General features: G+C 35.0%; 1 protein-coding gene across 17 annotated transcripts in view; it reads right to left on the minus strand.

Annotated features, from left to right (window-relative positions):
• TRDN (triadin) overlaps positions 1 to 18,860 on the minus strand; it is a 502,784-nt gene that overhangs the window by 411,249 nt on the left and 72,675 nt on the right. For all 17 annotated transcript variants that reach the window (XM_067010670.1, XM_067010684.1, XM_067010683.1 and 14 more), the window contains exons 3-4: positions 9,913 to 10,077; positions 8,822 to 8,854 (exon numbers count right to left, since the gene is read on the minus strand). In XM_067010670.1, coding sequence (XP_066866771.1) covers positions 8,822 to 8,854; positions 9,913 to 10,077 — 198 coding nt within the window. The remainder of the gene's footprint in view (positions 1 to 8,821; positions 8,855 to 9,912; positions 10,078 to 18,860) is intronic.

Genomic DNA, 18,860 nt, shown 5'->3' on the forward strand with positions numbered 1-18,860 from the left:
TATTCTAGTGTAATTAAAAATGCATTTCGTTAGGAAAATCTAGACATACATAAGCTATTAAAAGATCTAACAAAAATATTGTCATCGCTGGCATGTATTAAAATGAAACTTGGTGTTTGAGATAACTAATGCTTGAGTCAATCTGCTTCATTCAAATCTAATTCTCATACCTACTTGTTGTGCGAACTTCACTTCCTCATCTGTAAAATGAGGTTAATGATAGTATATACCACATAGATTTACATGAGGATTAAAATAAGTTAAAATGTAAAGGATTTAGAGCAGCACCTGATATCTAATAAGCATCATGTAAAATATTGGCTATTATTATTATTACTTGTCTCCCTCACTAAATTCTAAATTTGATAAGGGCAAAAACTATGTCTATTTTGTTCCACAGTAAATTTTCAATAATAATTGGCATATACTAACCACTCGATAAATATATACTGAGTTAAAAAATAAATGTTTAGGGGCTTCCCTGGTGGCGCAGTGGTTGAGAGTCCGCCTCACGATGCAGGGGACGCGGGTTCGTGCCCCTGTCCAGGAAGATCCCACATGCCGCAGAGCGGCTGGGCCCGTGAGCCAAGGCCGCTGAGGGTGCGCGTCCGGAGCCTGTGCTCCGCAACGGGAGAGGCCACAACAGTGAGAGGCCCGCGTACCAACAAAAAAAAAAAAAAAAAAAAAAAAAAAAAAAAAAAAAAATTTAAGCAGCTCTTGCACAATATAGAAAGTTGTGGTGGATGGTATCTCACCTGTTCTTTAACACGATGCACAAATGATTTAAACACTAAAATGAGTGTGGTTGAAAATTTGGGACAGTAAAATGTTGCATTTCTCAACCTTTTTACTTTCTATTAGAAATGCTGGAGAAAGTTGCAGAATTTTACTATTTGTGGAAATTTAAAAATGTATGTGAAAGGTATTGTAAACTGCAACACTTGTACAAAAAGTAGTAGGGTTTTTTTTTTGTTTTTTTGTTTGTTTAAAGGAAATTTATTCATAATTGTTAAAACTTGGAAGTAACCGAGGTATCCTTCAGTAGGTGAACTACATTGTGGTACCTCCAGACAATGGAATATTACTCATCACTAAACAGAAATACACTATCAAGCCATGAAAAGACATGGAGGAAACTTAAAAGCATGTTACCAATGCTTTTTTTTTTTTTTTTTTTTTTTTTTTTTGCGGTATGCGGGCCTCCCACTGTTATGGCCTCTCCCGTTGCGGAGCACAGGCTCTGGATGCACAGGCCCAGCGGCCATGGCTCACGGGCCCAGCCGCCCCGCGGCATGTGGGATCCTCCCAGACCGGGGCACGAACCCATGTCCCCTACATCGGCAGGTGGACTCTCAACCACTGCGCCACCAGGGAAGCCCTACGAATGCATTTTTAAAGCATTTCTTCCCACAGTGATCAATATGGGTGCCAATAAGTTAGGGTATTTTAATATTGTTTTTCTGGAACACTGCAAAGCTAAATAATAATAAAATTTAAAACACTATGCATTTTTAATACTTTGCCTTAACTTATCCACAGATGTTTATATAAAATATGTCAACTATAAACTGACATATATAATTGACAATTATGCCTATAATAAAATATTGACAGTCAAATATCATGTTCATTTCAACAGAAAAATATTGGGACAGGAGTTAAAAGTGGATATGCTATTCCACCTAACTTGAAAGGGTTCAAAATTTCTATTTCTTTTGTTCTACATGATAGGTAGTGAAAAAAAAAAAAGCAAACCAGAAAAATTACCAGTGATTCTCAACTCCGTGCATCAGATTCAAATGTTTTAACTGGACTTACTTTTTTCCACAAGAGACCAAAATCTCATGATTTTGAAAAACGGAACGCACAGAGTTGAAAAGAATCTGGAATACATATAAACCTAACAGCTTCTCATTCACAGGCTTCTCAATTACACGCCCGATCTTATTTCCAGATAGGAATGCAGCAACCTTGTGATTATTCTTGCTCCAACAGGAGCTACTTAAAATGGCTGGGCCTGAGTCGAGCTGTCTCAGCCTTTCTTTTTTTTTTTTATTTATTTTATTTTTGGCTGCGCTGGGTCTTTGTTGCTGCGCTTGGGCTCTCTCTAGTTGCGGAGAGCGGGGGCTACTCTTTGTTGTGGTGTGCGTGCTTCTCATCATGGTGGCTTCTCTTATTGCGGAGCACGGGCTCTAGGCACGTGGGCTTCAGTAGTTGTGGCATGCGGGCTCAACAGTTGTGGCACACAGGCTTAGTTGCTCCGTAGCATGTGGGATCTTCCCGGACGAGGGCTTCAAACCGCGTCCCCTACGTTAGCAGGCGGATTCTTAACCACTGTGCCACCAGGGAAGTCCTGTCTCAGCCTTTTTATTCTCCAGGATGTTGGCACCAAAACTTAATCCCTTGCTTTCATCAGCTTGCTCCTTCAGGCTCCAGTGTTACCAGTATTATTTCCATCACTCTGGTTCCAGTTTTCTTGCCTTGATAGAAATGAGCTCTTTGGGGCCCAGGGTTCACTATAGCTGCAACACCTTAGAGAAGTCAGTCTCTGGATCATTCATCAGATCTCTCCTCAGCCTTTTTCACTCTGATCCCTTCACCAAGCATCACTGTCTGCTCTCTCTGCGTTTTGCCCCTTGTCCTCATAGGTCTGATCAATATTGGGAAAGACAACCAGAAGATAAAGCAGTGAGTTCCTTGAGCAGCCTGAGGGCAATATGCAGCAGTGCAGTTATGGAGCTGAGTTTTAATCTAGACTTATTTAGAGGAGTAGTCCAAAGATTAATGTATCTACTTAACAGTGTTACTAGGGCCAACCTGGTAACCAGTATTCTGAGGCTACGAATTTTAACAAGTTTAGTCACCTTTCCAGTCTCCCTCCTTTTTTCACTCACAGTATTTTTCAGACACTTAAAGTTCTGCCTGGGGTAAGGCACCGAAGCTGCCAACAAAGATGGATGTAATGAAATCTCTGGCACAGAAATATGTCCATCTATCTTACTCCCAGTGACGTGATACAACCTTCTGAATGGCCTAATCCTAAAGTCTTGAATATTTATGATGCTCAGATTGCCTGGTTCTTCCTTATTCACCCTGACTGCAAAGAGCTAATGTGGATTTCAATAAAGTGAGAAAAATACACAATGAAAGAACTGAGTTTAAATTTATTGGGCTCTTTTCAACCCCAGGAGCTTTAGGGAAATCTTAAAACACGATTATAAGAAGAATGTAATTTGTTTTGCTCTAAGTAAAGAAGAGCTTCTTCCTCTGCCATTGGCATGCATCAGGAACAATTTCACAGAATATCAGCCTTCATATTTGGGTCTTGTTCAAACTTCAAGATGGTTCCTTAGATCAAAGAGCAAGTAGTTGGAAAGCAAGGAAATTCAACATAATGTACAGGGGATTTTGGCTCTTTCCACAAAGGCAAGTGATAATTTATCTCATAAGGCCACCTTGTCCCTAAAATTGAAGATCAATTTTTTCCTTCCCAAAAAAATGAGTATGTATGGGTCCGAAGGACTAAAAGTATTCTTTCTTAACTTTAAAGCTAGATGTCAGAAAGTGACATTATAAAATGTAATTTCTTGTTAAGAGACTATTATTGTCTCCTAAAATTACGTATTTCAAAGAACATAAATGCTGTAATGATTATTCTTATATACGACTTATTATAGACTAAGGTTTAAGTAAGAATAAACTGTAAAAAGAGATAAGTATATCCATTACATTGCACTTAGAAATGTTAGTACAAAAAATTAAAAAGCTCTATCCCCAGTAAAAATTATACTTTTATGAATGTTTACATAATCTGAAAAGTCTGCATCACATGAATGTTAATATAGAACTATGAAAGAAAAATCATATTAAGTTTGTGAGAAATCAGTATCTTTTTTTTGAAAAAGAAATAGAAAAATGTTAAGCTACCTATGCTGAATAGACATATATTTTTAACTTCGTTTTAAAATACACTGTTTACTTAGCTCCTCAGTCCATTTTTTAATTTGGTTGCTTGTTTTTTGTTGTTTCTGCTTTGTTTTGTTTGTTTATTTTATTTTTTAAATTCCAATAGATACAGAGAACAAACTGGTGATTACTGGGGGGGTGCAGGGAGAGGGCCAGACGAAATAGATGAGAGGGATTAAGTATAAACTTCCAGCCATAAAACAAAAAAATCACAGGAATGTAATGTACACATAGGGAATATAGTCCATAATTTTGTACCAACTTTGTATAGTGATGGATGGTAATTGGTTTTACTGCAGTGAACATTTCATAATGCATAAAAATACTGAATCACTATTTTGTATACCTGAAACTAATATAATATTGTATGTTAATTATAACTCAATAAAATTTGTATAATGTAATAATTTAGGATAAAATGATATTGCTTTATGTTTCAACTGTAATTCTTGCTTTAGGTATATTTCATCTAAACTTTAGTGCTGCCGCTCTCTTAATTTATGGAAAATGTTTGCCATGTTAACTAATGGGCAAAGCCAGACTTTGTTTTCAAATTCCTTATGTAAATCAAACTTACCCTTTTTCAAAAAAATATAATTTTGCTTTTCAGTTCAAAAAAATTTTTAGTGTGTATTTTGAGGAAATTATTATGAAAGTAATACATTTTGCAACATATTTAAATTATTTGGATTTAATATAATACGTTTATTTTACAATAAGTTATACAACAAGACAAACCAATATTCCGCTGCAAATTATTTTACTTGAACTAATGTCAGGTACCATATAAATAAAATTTTTAGTTGTTTATGGAGCTAGGAGTATTTTTAAAGATTTGATATTCCTGAAATATACATGTTAGGGGGATACCAAATTTTGATGTTTTACTTTTGGGAATAATTTTTAAAGTTGCAAATATAAAAGAAATAACTCCAATAATTCTGTTAGATATCATGATAAAATTTTATAATTTATAGGCAAAGTAGAATATATATTAAATCTATACATTTACATATATATATTTATTGAGCAGCCAGCTAGCATATAGTGGGGTTTTTTTTTGCTAGTAGGAGGTAGAAAATACATATAATAAAAAACATATAATGAATAAATGGTACATAATATATTATGTATATATATATACATACATATACACATCTTTATATATATATATGTATACATACACATAGTGAACTGGTTCTGCAAATAGTATATAATTTAATTTTTTGTCAATAGGAGGTACAAAATATTAAACATTTTATATTAAATGAAATATGATAAGGTTTTACATCAGTTAGATTAAGTATTTCATAATATAATTAATTACATAAGATAGGTTTTAAATTTCTTTTTGAATAACACAGAATTAGTCTGAAATGAATCACAGAAATGTGACATCCATGGGTTTATTCAATGCATCTTTAACAGTCTGGTTGCCTTAGAAATATCCCAGTTATATTTAAAAGAATTAGTGTCACTAACCTACACTGCTTTGATTGTTTCAAAGTAGTTTCAAACCAGTGACACTTCCTAGGAACAAATATTGAGAATAACTGAAAAGAATTGCTTACATTTAAATTTTTAAAAGCCATTTTTAGCTTTCAGTATTTCCTATGGATGTTCTTTCTCTTTTGCTCTCAAGGGAGTCTCCCTCAAGAGCAATGTACTCTTTCACATTATTCATCTAAATAAAAGGCAAAATCATTAAATGAAACTTGCCATTGTTCCCATCTCCCCACTCTACCTTATCTCTGACTTCAGAACATCCCATCATGACACAGAACACCTGAGTATCAGCACCATGCCTCTTCTTTAGCAGATATATGCAAGATAGGACAGGAAGGCCTATTGGTCTCTTTGGTTGGCATTCTAGCAATTTGAAGATGTGTGAAAGACACTTCTTTATCTCGTAACATAGAAGAATTACTATGATAACCTTGGATATGTTCTCAGGCAGATCAATTTTAGGAAAGCATACAAATGTAATTTGATTCCTTTGATGCTATCCTCACTTGTTTATCCTTTGGAAAGTGTGGTGTTAACATGTCCATGATATGTACCCTGGTGTGAAGAATGCTACTCAACAGGCTGATTCTAGGTAAACAAAGCACACCCACCCTACATAGCAAAGAATTGTTCCAGAATATATAATTTACAATGGTATTGGTTTTCATAGTTATGTTTTAAATAATTATACAATAAAAATGTAATATTTTACAATGATTCAGTGCCTTCAGCCTGCATCATGGAGTATTTGAAATAGAATTTAATATTTAAAAATATTGACAAGTTGAAAAGTAGATATGCATGAAGAATGTAAAGACACTAGGTACTACACTTAATGCCCTGAAACTATATTTATATATAACAACATAAGCCACAGAAAAGCATATTCAAAAATTTCATCCATATTAATAATCTGTTTAATAATCAACCGGGCAACCCTGAGATTATTTGACTGTACTGTTATTCCATATCAAATTAAAACTGCAAACTCCACCCATAAATAACAAGGTAGCTAAATTTTTATTTTGGTAAAAATAGCAATAACTGGACAAATGAAACCAACATTTTAAGCATATTTAAATAAAATGCTTCATATAGATACAGGACAGTAGAATAAACAATGTCACAGCCTAATTATTAGGTAATATAAAATGGCTAAATATTATTGAATGTGTCTGAATGGGAAAGAGTACTAATGAAAAGACTAATAAAGACTCATTTAGACCGGTGAAAATCAAATATTTTAAGAGGATATAATTCTACATTATCAAAAAAACCTAAGAAACTTCTTAAACCACAATTTTAAAATATAGAATTTATAAAATAATTTGTCATAAGATAGAGATAAGCTCATGGAATCTCTTCCCTAATAATATTAAAAATATACTTTTAAAAGCAGAATATGTATTAGAAACGCTTTGTAAAATATCACATACTGATTTAAAATTCATTGTTTCTATGACTCTACAAAAGAAAAGGTTTTAAATAAAAAATAATTGTAATTAAATATATTTCTTTTATAACCAATGTTTATTACAGCCTCTGTACCCAAGGTAGGATGTATAAGATGTTGCTTTAAATGTCCATTTTCTCATGTAACTCTGTAAATAATAATATTAAGAAAATATATTCAGGTGATTTTAGTCAATTCTCCTTTTAGATATTAGTGTACATGGTTTTAAATATATATATATATATCCCTTAGACTGCTTTAACTAATGATCATTACTGACATTTTTAAAAAGTATCTTAAACAACTATTTAATAGTTTTTCTGTTGATTTGATAAAGCAATACAATAATTTAAAAACAATAATTAAACAGTTCTGTGTGCATTTGCAATTTATGCTAATCATTTCCTAAAACTTAATTTAAAAATAATCCCACCAGGAAATTCAAATAAAAAGCAATGAACAGATTCTATATTAAATACTAAATATGATCTTATATGATATTCTTGTAGACTTTAATTTAAAAATAAGAAAATATTTGTTTTTCACTCTTCCATATCCAAATGGAATAAATATATATACAAGCTGTAATTTCCAGACCATGACTGGTAACTCATTAGCTTAAACTTTGACTATGTTCTGGGCAGTATCCATTGGAGATCATCTATAAAAAGACTCTGCTTTTTACCTCAAGAAGTTTATAAACTAATCTAGATTCTCTATACCTGGATTTGATGGCCTAAGAATGTCTTGAGTTCTTGGGTTCTCATCATGGATTTGTGAGTAGAGCAACCCATCCTTTCTGCTCTCAATAGCTTCATAAACACTTGCATTTCTGAATGGCAGTTCCACACTAGAGTTTCACTACTTTACCTTTTACTGGGCAAGTTACAGATTCAAATTTTCCAAATTAACATACACTAAGTAGATTTTATCCCAAAGAGTGAGGTTATCATCATCTGTCAGGCAAGGCCGAAGCTCCAAATTTGGATCCTATTGTTTGCATTCACAGTAGGTCTAGGGAGATAGCAACAGAGGCCAGCAAGTTCTCCTCTGTAATAAATACTCCCAAGAGCTATTGCCCAACATGTGCAGCAATAACTAACTATTAAGTCTGGCTTTTATGTTTCTATCTCATACCAAATATACCTCAGGATGGTATCCTTTGCTCTCTATTATTCCTTCTAGACATAATTCCCGCCCCTTCCTGTAAAAATCTCTGAGGCTTTTGCCCCACAGTTATAACCCCTTTTTCCCAGTCGTATTGCTCCCATCTTTTGGATTTATTATCATTCCATTCAGTGACTGACGACGTTGCTTATTCCTTCAAGGAATCCCTGTAAACCACAGCCAAGCACACCCAGATGACTCTGCTGCTTTGAGATGACACATAATACATACTGACTGTATATGCCTGTGCCTTCAAGATTATTATCCTCCACACTATCTCAGCTACCCTGTCCAATAGATATCACCTAAAATTGAAAAATAGTACTGACAATAACATAAGAAAAAGAATAAAAATTTAAAATCGATATATCTGGCCACAGTGAGAATAATAAAGATCATGGGCATCATCTTCCAGGCCATTTAGAAAACTATAGAATTCACCCCTCATTCCTGCAGTTCAAATTTACATTGATCAGTGTGTAGACTGACTTGCACATCTATTGAAGAAGGCATTAATTAAATAATCAATTTAAAAATGATGGGATTAGCTTCATCGGAAAGAATCGAGTATTTCTTTTCCTAACTATAAATCTTAAATCTAACCATTAAACAAAAACTCTACATTAAAAATAAATTGTCTGTAACAAAGTAAAATCTATTTAAGTTATGGTGAAAATCAACATTACCATAAAAGAAAAATACTTTTTTTCAAAGGTCAACACAACTAACCTTTTTTTTTCAAGGGAGGCTCCTCTATTTCTCCTAAACCAAGGCAAAAACAGTAAATTAGAAAAACTTTCAGCAGAGCATAATATTGCCTCTCTATTTTCCCATTTTCTTTCATTCATTTTTAAAAAAACATCTATTAGTTTTGATAATAGTAGTTCATATATTACTTTGCCTTCCAAATTCCAATTTTTAAGTATACACTTTGCCTATGTACACTTATTTGAGATAGTTTCACTTTTATGAGTTCAATAAAATTGTGGCAGTGATCCAAATTATACATTATAGTTTGTATATCATGTTCATTTCAGTCCTCTATTGCTCATCTCGACCTCTCACAGGAGCCAAAAAATACAAATTCAGACAAAGTCATAGAAAGGACTAAAATAATAAGAGCTTTCCTGGTAGTCAAGGATGAATATGTAATTTCTGATGAGTAAGGCTGATCTTAAAAATGCCATCTAAAAAGCAGAATTACAATGCTTTGTTCTTTTCACAGCCACTCAATACCAGTTTACATGTGGTTTAAGTTTGTTATTTCCTTTTGATCATCAATACATTCTAGAGAGTAAATAGTTTAGTTGCATAATTGTTGTGACATTTAGAATGTGTCTCTCCGTTCTACACCTCCATTTGATTCAATTAATTAACTTTCATTGTGATTTTAGTAGGATTGCTTTCTCTATTTGACTGTAAATATGAATTATATGTACAACATATTTATACGTATATTTAGTTTTCAAACTTGGGAAATAGCAGCCATTTTTTGTTCCTGAAGAAGCATATAAATGTGAGTTTCTATTGTGGTTCTGTAGGATTGTACAATAAGTCCCTCTCTACTATAATGCTACTCTAACGTAGCATTTAATTTTGACATCTTTGCCATAATGGCAGATAAGCTATAAGATGAAAGCCATATAGAGACCAATTTACTGAGTTTGGCAGCCTGTTGATAGGCTATTTGCACTCTGAAGTGTAGTCGTTTTGGTTTAGCCTGACCCAAGCGCTCACCTGTGCTTAAACTTAAGCACACTATTGTAATGCATATCAATCATCTGTCCTAGCACTTAGATATATCTCTATGCTCTTTGTACCTTTATCAGTGTCCTTGTCTCCATCACCATTATCTTCTTCATCACCCTCAGATGAGATGATGTCAGACAACAAAGAAAAGAAGCCATAGACCCAGTCCGTGGTTTCCTCCACAGCATCATGTACAAGTTTTAGAGGATCTGAGCCCATCTTGGAAATAGAGCTTGCTAAAAGTAATTAAAAACAAAGAGAAGTTTTGTAATTATTCCCAAAGAAACTAAGAAAAGCTGCTTTCCTGATTTATTCTTTTAACACATTTGAGTTACTTCTAGTAACTTCAATGGATAGAATTAGGAAAAACTGAAGTCTGTAAATCTTCCCTTTCTTATATCCTAGGAGATATAAACTGTTCGTGAAATAAAAGATTAAATAATAAAAATGCAAGCAAGAAAACAGACATATTAGGGATTTCCAACATGTTATTCTCATTCTAGTTACATGAAAGTTGCTCTGAAGGGTTAAGGGTAGCCTTTAAGATCTGATTGAAGAGGTGATATATCTATAAATATGATCTAAGCTGCACCTGATTTTTCATCGATCTGTAATTAAATTTTTAGATTTATATTTTCCTTAATTTTAAAAACTAAGCTTTTCAGGGATTCTTCTCCCTTTGACATCTTAAGGGACTAGAATTATATCAACATATTATACTTTCTAAGGGTTAAGTATGCCAAAATTAGGTTTTTACTCTGATTGAGATAGGAAGTCATTGGAAGGTCTGAGAAGAGGAAAAAGTGATTTGATTTATGTAACTTCATTTGCCATGTTGAGGATTGAAAGAATGCCTGGTTGGAAACAGGGAGATCAGTAAGGAGCCAAATGAAACAATCCATAATCCAAGGGAAAGAAGATGGTGATTTCTATATGGGTGGTACCAGTTTGTATGGTGAGGTGTGATCAGATTCTGAGTGTATCTAAAAGATAGAATGAATGTATAGGCTGACAGTATGGCTGTTGGATGTGAGAGAAAGAGAGGGGTATGGAATAGCTTCAAGGTTTTTGGTTTGAGAAACTGGAAGGATGAAAATACCATTTACTGAAATGGGGAGGACTGGAGATAAACAGGGTTTATTGCACAGAATATTTAAGTAGCTGAGTTTTACACTTGTTAAACTTGAGTTGACTATTAGACCTCTATGTGGAGATGTAGACATTTGTATAGCTCAATATGTTCTACAAAAATGAAGTTCTAGCTGAAGACGGAAACTTGGAAATTCAATAAAGAATAGAAAGCATTCAAAGCTATGACACTGAATGTGATCACTAAGGGAGTGGACCTAGAAACACTCCAACATTTACAAGACAGTGAGATAAGTCAGAGAGATGAGGAAGAACCAGCAATGGATTCTGAGGAGAGAAGAGAGAGACAAAGAGACACAGAGGGAGATTAATTGAGAGACAGAAAAAAAAAGAGTATAATGTACTAGATATCAAGTCAAGAAATTGTTTCTGTGAGGATAAAGTGAGCAGTTGGCAAATGTTGCTGATAGGTCAAGAAAGATGAAGACTGAGAATAGAGCTTTAGATTTAATGATGAGGATGTCACTGGTGGCCTTCAAAGGGCAATTTCAGTGAAATACATTCAAGACTAAATGGGAAGAATTTAGAGGTAGTAAGTATATTTTACTGTAAAGTAAATGACAGAGATTGGGCAATAGTTGAAGGACTAGAATCAAAGTGGGGTTTCCATTGTTTATATTGTTCAAGTGGGAAGAATGTTCCATTTTTATGTTGATGGGTAAGATGCCATAGAGAGGGACAAATAATATTAGAGATAAGATTTCTGGGGACATTTTTAATTTCAGAGGTTTCACAACCCATCACAAGGATGCCAAGTTACAACTGGTCTCAGGGAAACCTACCTCCATGATTCAGTGACAACATAACTTTACTCTTTGGACCTTATTTCACTGCATTCTGGAGAGTGTCATGTGAGCAAGATATGGTAGTCTGAAAGATGAGATTAAACCTTAGAGAGGAAATGAAGTGGAATTTTATAATTGCATTTGAGAATTTTAAAAGAACTATATGTAAGGAACTGGACTGTACTGGAACCATGAAAGGCATTTTTAGCACTAGTATATTTTATATCTAATGGAAGAATATTGCAAATGGGATTTTTATGATCTGAATAGACTGAGACCATTTCCCCATTCCTCTTCTTTCTAAGTGTTCACTGAGGAACTTAACAATAAAATCCAACAAAACAGATATCAGTTTAATTATCCTTATGCTTAAATGCACTATATATACACTTTGCAGACATGTATATTGCCTGGTTCTAAAATAGTCAAACCAGGTTATTTTCATGAAAAAAATATGTTGCTATCTAGAGACCAGATTCTGATTTTCAGTCACATGGAAAACAACTTTAAAAACATATAGGGCTTCCCTGGTGGCGCGGTGGTTGAGAGTCCGCCTGCCAATGTAGGAGACACGGGTTCGTGCCCCGGTCCGGGAGGATCTCACATGCCGCGGAGCGGCTGGGCCCGTGAGCCATGGCCACTGAGCCTGCGCGTCCGGAGCCTGTGCTCCGCAACGGGAGAGGCCACAACAGTGAGAGGCCCGCATACCGCAAAATAAAATAAAATAAAATAAAAACATACACAGATATGGATATAGATGTATCTTTAAAGATAGTAGTCCTCAAGTTAATTCTTATTCCTTCTCTCAGACATCACATCCAAATTATAACAGTGGGGATAATATTATACAATGCAACTAAACCTTTTATAGATGTTTTCTTTTTTAATCATACTTTTCTACCTTTCCTCTTTCCATGAGTTAAATTACATACATTAAAATGAGGATCATCATAACAATGGTAGTAGCTAACACTTTCAGGGTGTATATTACCTGCCAGGTACCACTCTAAGAACTTTATGTATACTAACTCACTTTTTCCTTTCAAAAACCCAATGAGGTAGACATCTCTATTTTAAATATAAGAAAACTGAGACCGAGGGAATTTAAATAAAATGCCTAAGGCTGCATAGCTAGTAAGCAATGGAGCCAGATTTTGCACCATCCAGAGTATGACTCAACTACTATGCAATACTGCAGTCAAAAAACAAACAAACAAAACCATGAATTCACAATTGGTTCTGTAGTAAGATGTTGGATGAGAGATTCTTGGAGGGCTTTTCTTGCTGTTAAAAGGGGGAACAAGGACTTTGCTGCATGAGAATATAAAGCCTGGAACTGCTAAGCATCTTATAACCATGAGGACTGACTCACTGAGGAAGGCAAAGGCTAAAAATGAAAGAACTTGAGTCACGTGCAGCTCTCCTACCTAGTGCTGAACCACTCCATACTGAAGCCAGAGACAAAAGGAAAAATCACTAACAATGCTTCTGTCTTTATTTAAAATTTTGAAATTTTGTTCATCCCAGATTTTTGCATTAGTTTTTATTTTTATTTTTTATTTTATTTTTTTGTGGTACACGGGCCTCTCACTGCTGTGGCCTCTCCCGTTGCGGAGCACAGGCTCCGGACGCGCAGGCCCAGCGGCCACGGCTCACGGGCCCAGCCGCTCCGCGGCATGCGGGACCCTCCCGGACCGGGCCACGAACCCGCGTCCTCTGCCCCGGCAGGCGGACTCCCAACCACTGCGCCACCGAGGATGCCCTGCATTAGTTTTTAAATGTTAGGGATTGTATTAAAATATTATGTATCTTAACTACTGAGTTTTTTGGAGTCTCTTAAATTTGGCACTCAGGGTGAGTGTTTTATTCGCCTCACTTAGAGTCCTAGTGCTTACCCCACCTAAATGCTGTGTGATGTTGAGAAGATTAACTTTCGCCATGTCTATAAATTGCTTCGACATCCCCGCTTTTCCAAAGTCACTATTCTAAACTAAGACTTCAACCCCTTATGCTTGTTATCTCTATATTCAGCCTTCTCAGACCTCAATTTATAATATGCCCAGTTCTGGCAAACAGTATTATACGGTGTGATACAAAACCAAAGTGCTCTGTGCTTCAGCGTGCTGGACTGTAAAACAACAATAAGAGTAACAAGACATACAAGGTTGTCGTCCGTATTAATGAGATAATACACTCAAGTCACATAGTACAGTGTCTGGTGATTAATAAATGTCAATGTGGAGAAACATGGAAGATTGGCTTTGCATCTTGAATGACCCAGAGGCTCTTTCCAGTTTGCTAGCTGGGGCCGGAGTCTCCCCCTCCCCTCAGCAGCAGGCTCTGTGTATGATCTCACCTTTTCTCAAGGTCTCCAAATGCTGCACAACTGTCATTTCCAGTATCCCCTTGGGTGTTTGGGACCTTAGTTTTTACTGCATGGTATCCATTCCCAAAGGAGTTACCTCCCAACTATAAGGCTGCCCTCTTGCGTTCCTTAACAAAGGAAAGAGCAACTCAGAGGTGAAACTCTAGATTGGCCCATACGTATCTATCTGAGCCACTCCACAGGATAGCCAGAGAATAGGGGTCCCAGGTATCTTCTGAACCTTCTGCCAACGAGTCTCTGCCAAATGGTACCTATTGAGCTTCACTCAACCTCATTGTACATAAATTTATTGGTGTAAAGCACCTAAAGCAGAGTAAAGAATGTGGTAAATGTTAGGTAATTATTAATTCAGTTTTCAGAATCATTTAATTCAAACTTATGGTAGTGCTCTATAAATGCAGGCTGTTATAAATGTTACCTTAGTCACTGCGTCCTCACAGGCAACATTGGCAGCGTCTGTGAAATCCAAACACTGTTTTCATCAGGCCTCATGAAACAACTAGTGCTTGGCCCTTACCTCCCAGAAAATATTCACATCTAAATATCTGGATCTAAACTGAGCTAAGGATTTTTTTTTTTAATTGTCATAAATGCTACCTAAGTTAGAAAAAATTCGACTTGTATATATGTTGATGTGTGTATCTTACACATAGTGGTACTCAATATGAAGTTGACTAAAACTATAAAACTCTTCTTTCAAGACAATTATTTTGCATTTATTGTATGCAATATCCTATCTTAAGTGTAATATGATTAACATAATGTTGCCATTTATGGGCTTGCTATCTAGATGTTTCTAATTTTGATATGTGAGGGATGCTGTTTCAGAATGTACAGTACTGATTTTCCAGACCTAAATTACTATTTTAAGTGACTAGCTTCTCCTTTCTGTTGCACATAAGTGTTTGAATACTTTGGTTTCTGTTGGTGAAATTTTGATCAAGCTAAGAAAAATATCAGCAAATTATGCATCATTTAATATGCTCTGAGTTACATGACAATTCTTGCTTGAAGTACTGTGATATTACTTAGTCTTTGTTCAGGGTAAACAGAACTCCTTAGAACTTTAACAGTGCTAAACAGAGCTACAGATATGTTTTCCCATCCCCATGCCACCCACCATGAGGAGAAGAAGGGATACGCAGGTAAGAAAAATGAGACAAAAAGACAAAAAAAATCAAATGATTTGAAAACAATGGTTGTCTCCACTATGTTTGTCTCCATTATGTTAGTAAGTTTCTTGTATGCAGCAATGTAGCTGAGAGAATACAAATTCTTATTAAACAGTTTAGAATTGAGATTTGGCATCATTCATAACAGTCCACTATTTCCTAAGGATATAAGGTTGAAATACTTACTTAATTTAGTTTATCTTTAACCAGGACACGTTTAAAACAAAAAGCACTCACAGTGAATTTAATAGCCCTCTGAATCTTTGTGCCCCGGAGTCTCAAGCATTGATAATACTAGGTACAGATATTTAAGAAATAACAAACAAAAATATGTACTTTTACATCTACTATAAAGGTCAATGTCTTAATCAAAGTGACATTTACTCAAGACATTGTACTGTAAAGTGTTTTAGGTCCAGTCTAAGTCACTTCCAATTTCTCATAGGTTAGACCAATTGCCTTGAATATAGTTGTCTGAACTCAATAATGTCAGAACTGTCATCTTTAATTGTTATCATCCCAGTGGAGAGCTTTTCAATCTCTTAGAGTCTCTTATATGCCTTTTTTCTCCCACAAGTTTATTGTTTTCATACTCTCTATTTCATTTCAAATTGAAGGTAATGCCAGTACAAGAGAAATAGGAAATAACACATCCAAGGAAGTCAAGAATTCAAGAAATGTTTTATGCAGCAACATTATTCCTCCATATTTGACCTCTAAGTTGTATTTACATCCTTCTAATTGAAGTTTGTAAAAGGCCCACTAATTGGAATTACAAAATCTTCCCATTATTTTTTCTTGAAATATTCAGAAGATAGCTGTATGTTTGTAAGATTGCTTCAGTTCCAGAGACAACATCAGCTATTCTGGTATCTGATAAGCCACTTTTGTTGTAAACAGAATAGTGAAAACTTGTGGCCCTAAAACAGCTTTTCTAAAAAACTTTTCCACCCAAGAAATATTTTGAGAGGCTCATTTTTAATAGCCTCTCTTTAAAACCACTTATAGTAGCCCTTTAAAATGATTTACAGTAAAGAGTTAATAGGAGTGGACCTGGCTAACTGATAGAGATTTGGTGGAAGCAAAGGTAAAAATAATGATGAAATGGAGTAGAGGCCAGTGAAAATTAAATTCAACTGCTGTAGTACATGCTTTGCATTAAATAACTTTATATACAGTGTGTAATGTTATTTCAAGGATTCTCGCATGGACAAAAATATGAAATTTAATCTATGTTGCAAAATTTCTTTGAAATTGAATATATAGGTTAAAATGATTTTTATATTTATTTAATTTACATTGTGTGATTTAGCAAGAAATATAAATATTAGGTCAGTTCATTTCAGACCAGATAATTAAGTCATGAGTAATTTGTGAGATGCTTCTATAGGGCATCTTCCAGATGCTTCTGTAGAGAAAACAGTATGATGAAATCTCATTTTGCTATGTTTAAATGCCTTCTTTTACAAATGAGTGAGTACCAGGACATTGCCATACTCAATAACAGATGTATTATTTTAAAAGTATAAAAACTTTAAAAAAGTTGTATGTAATCACCTTCCCTGAATTACATAAATGATTTAACTTCAAAATCAAGTGTCTCTGCGTAGAGTTTCGTTCCACTAGATTTTTAACACAGACCATATACAAAGGCTGAAATTCCCTGTAACCTTTTATCCTTACCCTCAGTGAACACTCCTCAGAATATGGCAAAATAAAAAGCTGGATTCATAAAATTCCCATGGTACTTCTAATACTCATCACACTATGAAAGATTTTTACTTATGTCTGTGGTGTTGGGGCCTGAAGACAAAATAAGAGGCCCTCAGGAAGAAAAAGTGGGCAAAAAGTAAAGGAAGCAGTGGAATCTAGAGCCTGTGAGGGTTGAGAGAACACACTGGAAACTGGATCAGTCCTACGACCTCCAAACTTTCCTCTTCAAAGAGGAGAAGCTGTCACCCTTCTCATGGAGCTAAATATGTACCTGGGCCAGGAGTGAAGAAGTCAAAGGAAGCTCTGGCAGGTGCTGGGGTCACTGCAGGAGCAGCTGCTGCCCTATGCCAACAAGGTGAGTCAAGGGATCAGTGACAACAGGCGTGTGAAACTGCACCTGGTCCCCTGCAATGACCTCCCTGGTCCTGCTTGCCTCTGCCTCTCAAATCTCTCACACAATGATCCTTCTGGCTCACACAAACCCACAACTGTGCAGGGGAGGGAATTCTAGAAAACATGTTTTTTTCCTAGCCAAAATGACACAACACAAATCCACCACACCTAGCTTCAATAGTTATCATTTTACCAGTTTTATTTATATTTCTTCTCTCCCACATTTATCTTTTCTTTTTTCTAGTTTAGTAAATATTTTAAAGCAAATCCTAGATACTTAAATTCTTAATCCCAGATCCATAAATACTTCACCATGCATGTCTGTTCCATAATTTGTTTGATAGTTTCTTGTTTGAGGCACAAAAAAATGTCCAAAGTAAGTTTTGTATCTTTCTTTTGCCAAGTATGGAATCAGCCTCTTCTTGAAGGAATCACAGTTCCTTTTATTGGGAAATGTTATTTTGAGACTAAAATTTGGTCAGCAGGGGTGCTCAATGAGTTGGATTTGGCCAATAAATATGAAATTTCAGTCATGTGTTTACACTGATATTTCCAAATAAAATCTGGAATTTTCACACAACATTTTTGCTATTAAACTCACATTTCTGCTCTTCTGTTGAAAATCTGATTTCTTAATGATATAAACTTAATTAATTACTTCATTTTTTTCTACAGTATACCAATAACAATTTCAAATAAAATGACAGCAATACTACTACTAATAATAAAAGCAGTGAATGGAGTTTTAGATCTCTTTTCATTTCTTTTCCTCATTGAACTATATCATACTAAGGACAGAGAGTCAGAATTGTATGTTTTAAAGTTATTTAAAGTAAGTATTTTCTCTGGTTATGTAATAACTTGATATAGATTTAGGTTCATTTGCTTCAGTGCGTTTTCAAATTTTAGTGATTAATTTTAATTATTTAAAATATTTAGGGCTTCCCTGGTGGCGCAGTGGTTGAGAATCCGCCTGCCGATGCAGGAGACACGGGTTGGTGCCCTGGTCCGGGAAGATCCCACATGCCGCGGAGCAACTAAGCCCGTGAGCCATGGCCGCTGAGCCTGTGCGTCCGGAGCCTGTGCTCCGCAACGGGAGAGGCCACAACAGTGAGAGGCCCGCATACCGCAAAAAAAAAAAAAAAAAAAAAAAAAAAAAAATATTTAAAATTATAAAATGACATTTACAAGTTTCCTAAGTCAAAAACATTTAAGAGCACATATTAAGAAAAGTTTTGTTGCCATCCTAATCCCTTGCTATACTGTCCTCTTCTTTTTACAGCTACCTAATTTTGTTAATTTTGGCTTATACTTTCATTATTTCATATATTTATTTCATATGCATATTTTTATTTAAAGTAAGACATCTAAAATTTTTAATAGGGGAATAATAAAATGAGATTTACCATTTACAGTAATCT

This window comes from Kogia breviceps, chromosome 13 (assembly GCF_026419965.1).
Source record: "Kogia breviceps isolate mKogBre1 chromosome 13, mKogBre1 haplotype 1, whole genome shotgun sequence".
NCBI lineage: Eukaryota > Metazoa > Chordata > Mammalia > Artiodactyla > Physeteridae > Kogia > Kogia breviceps.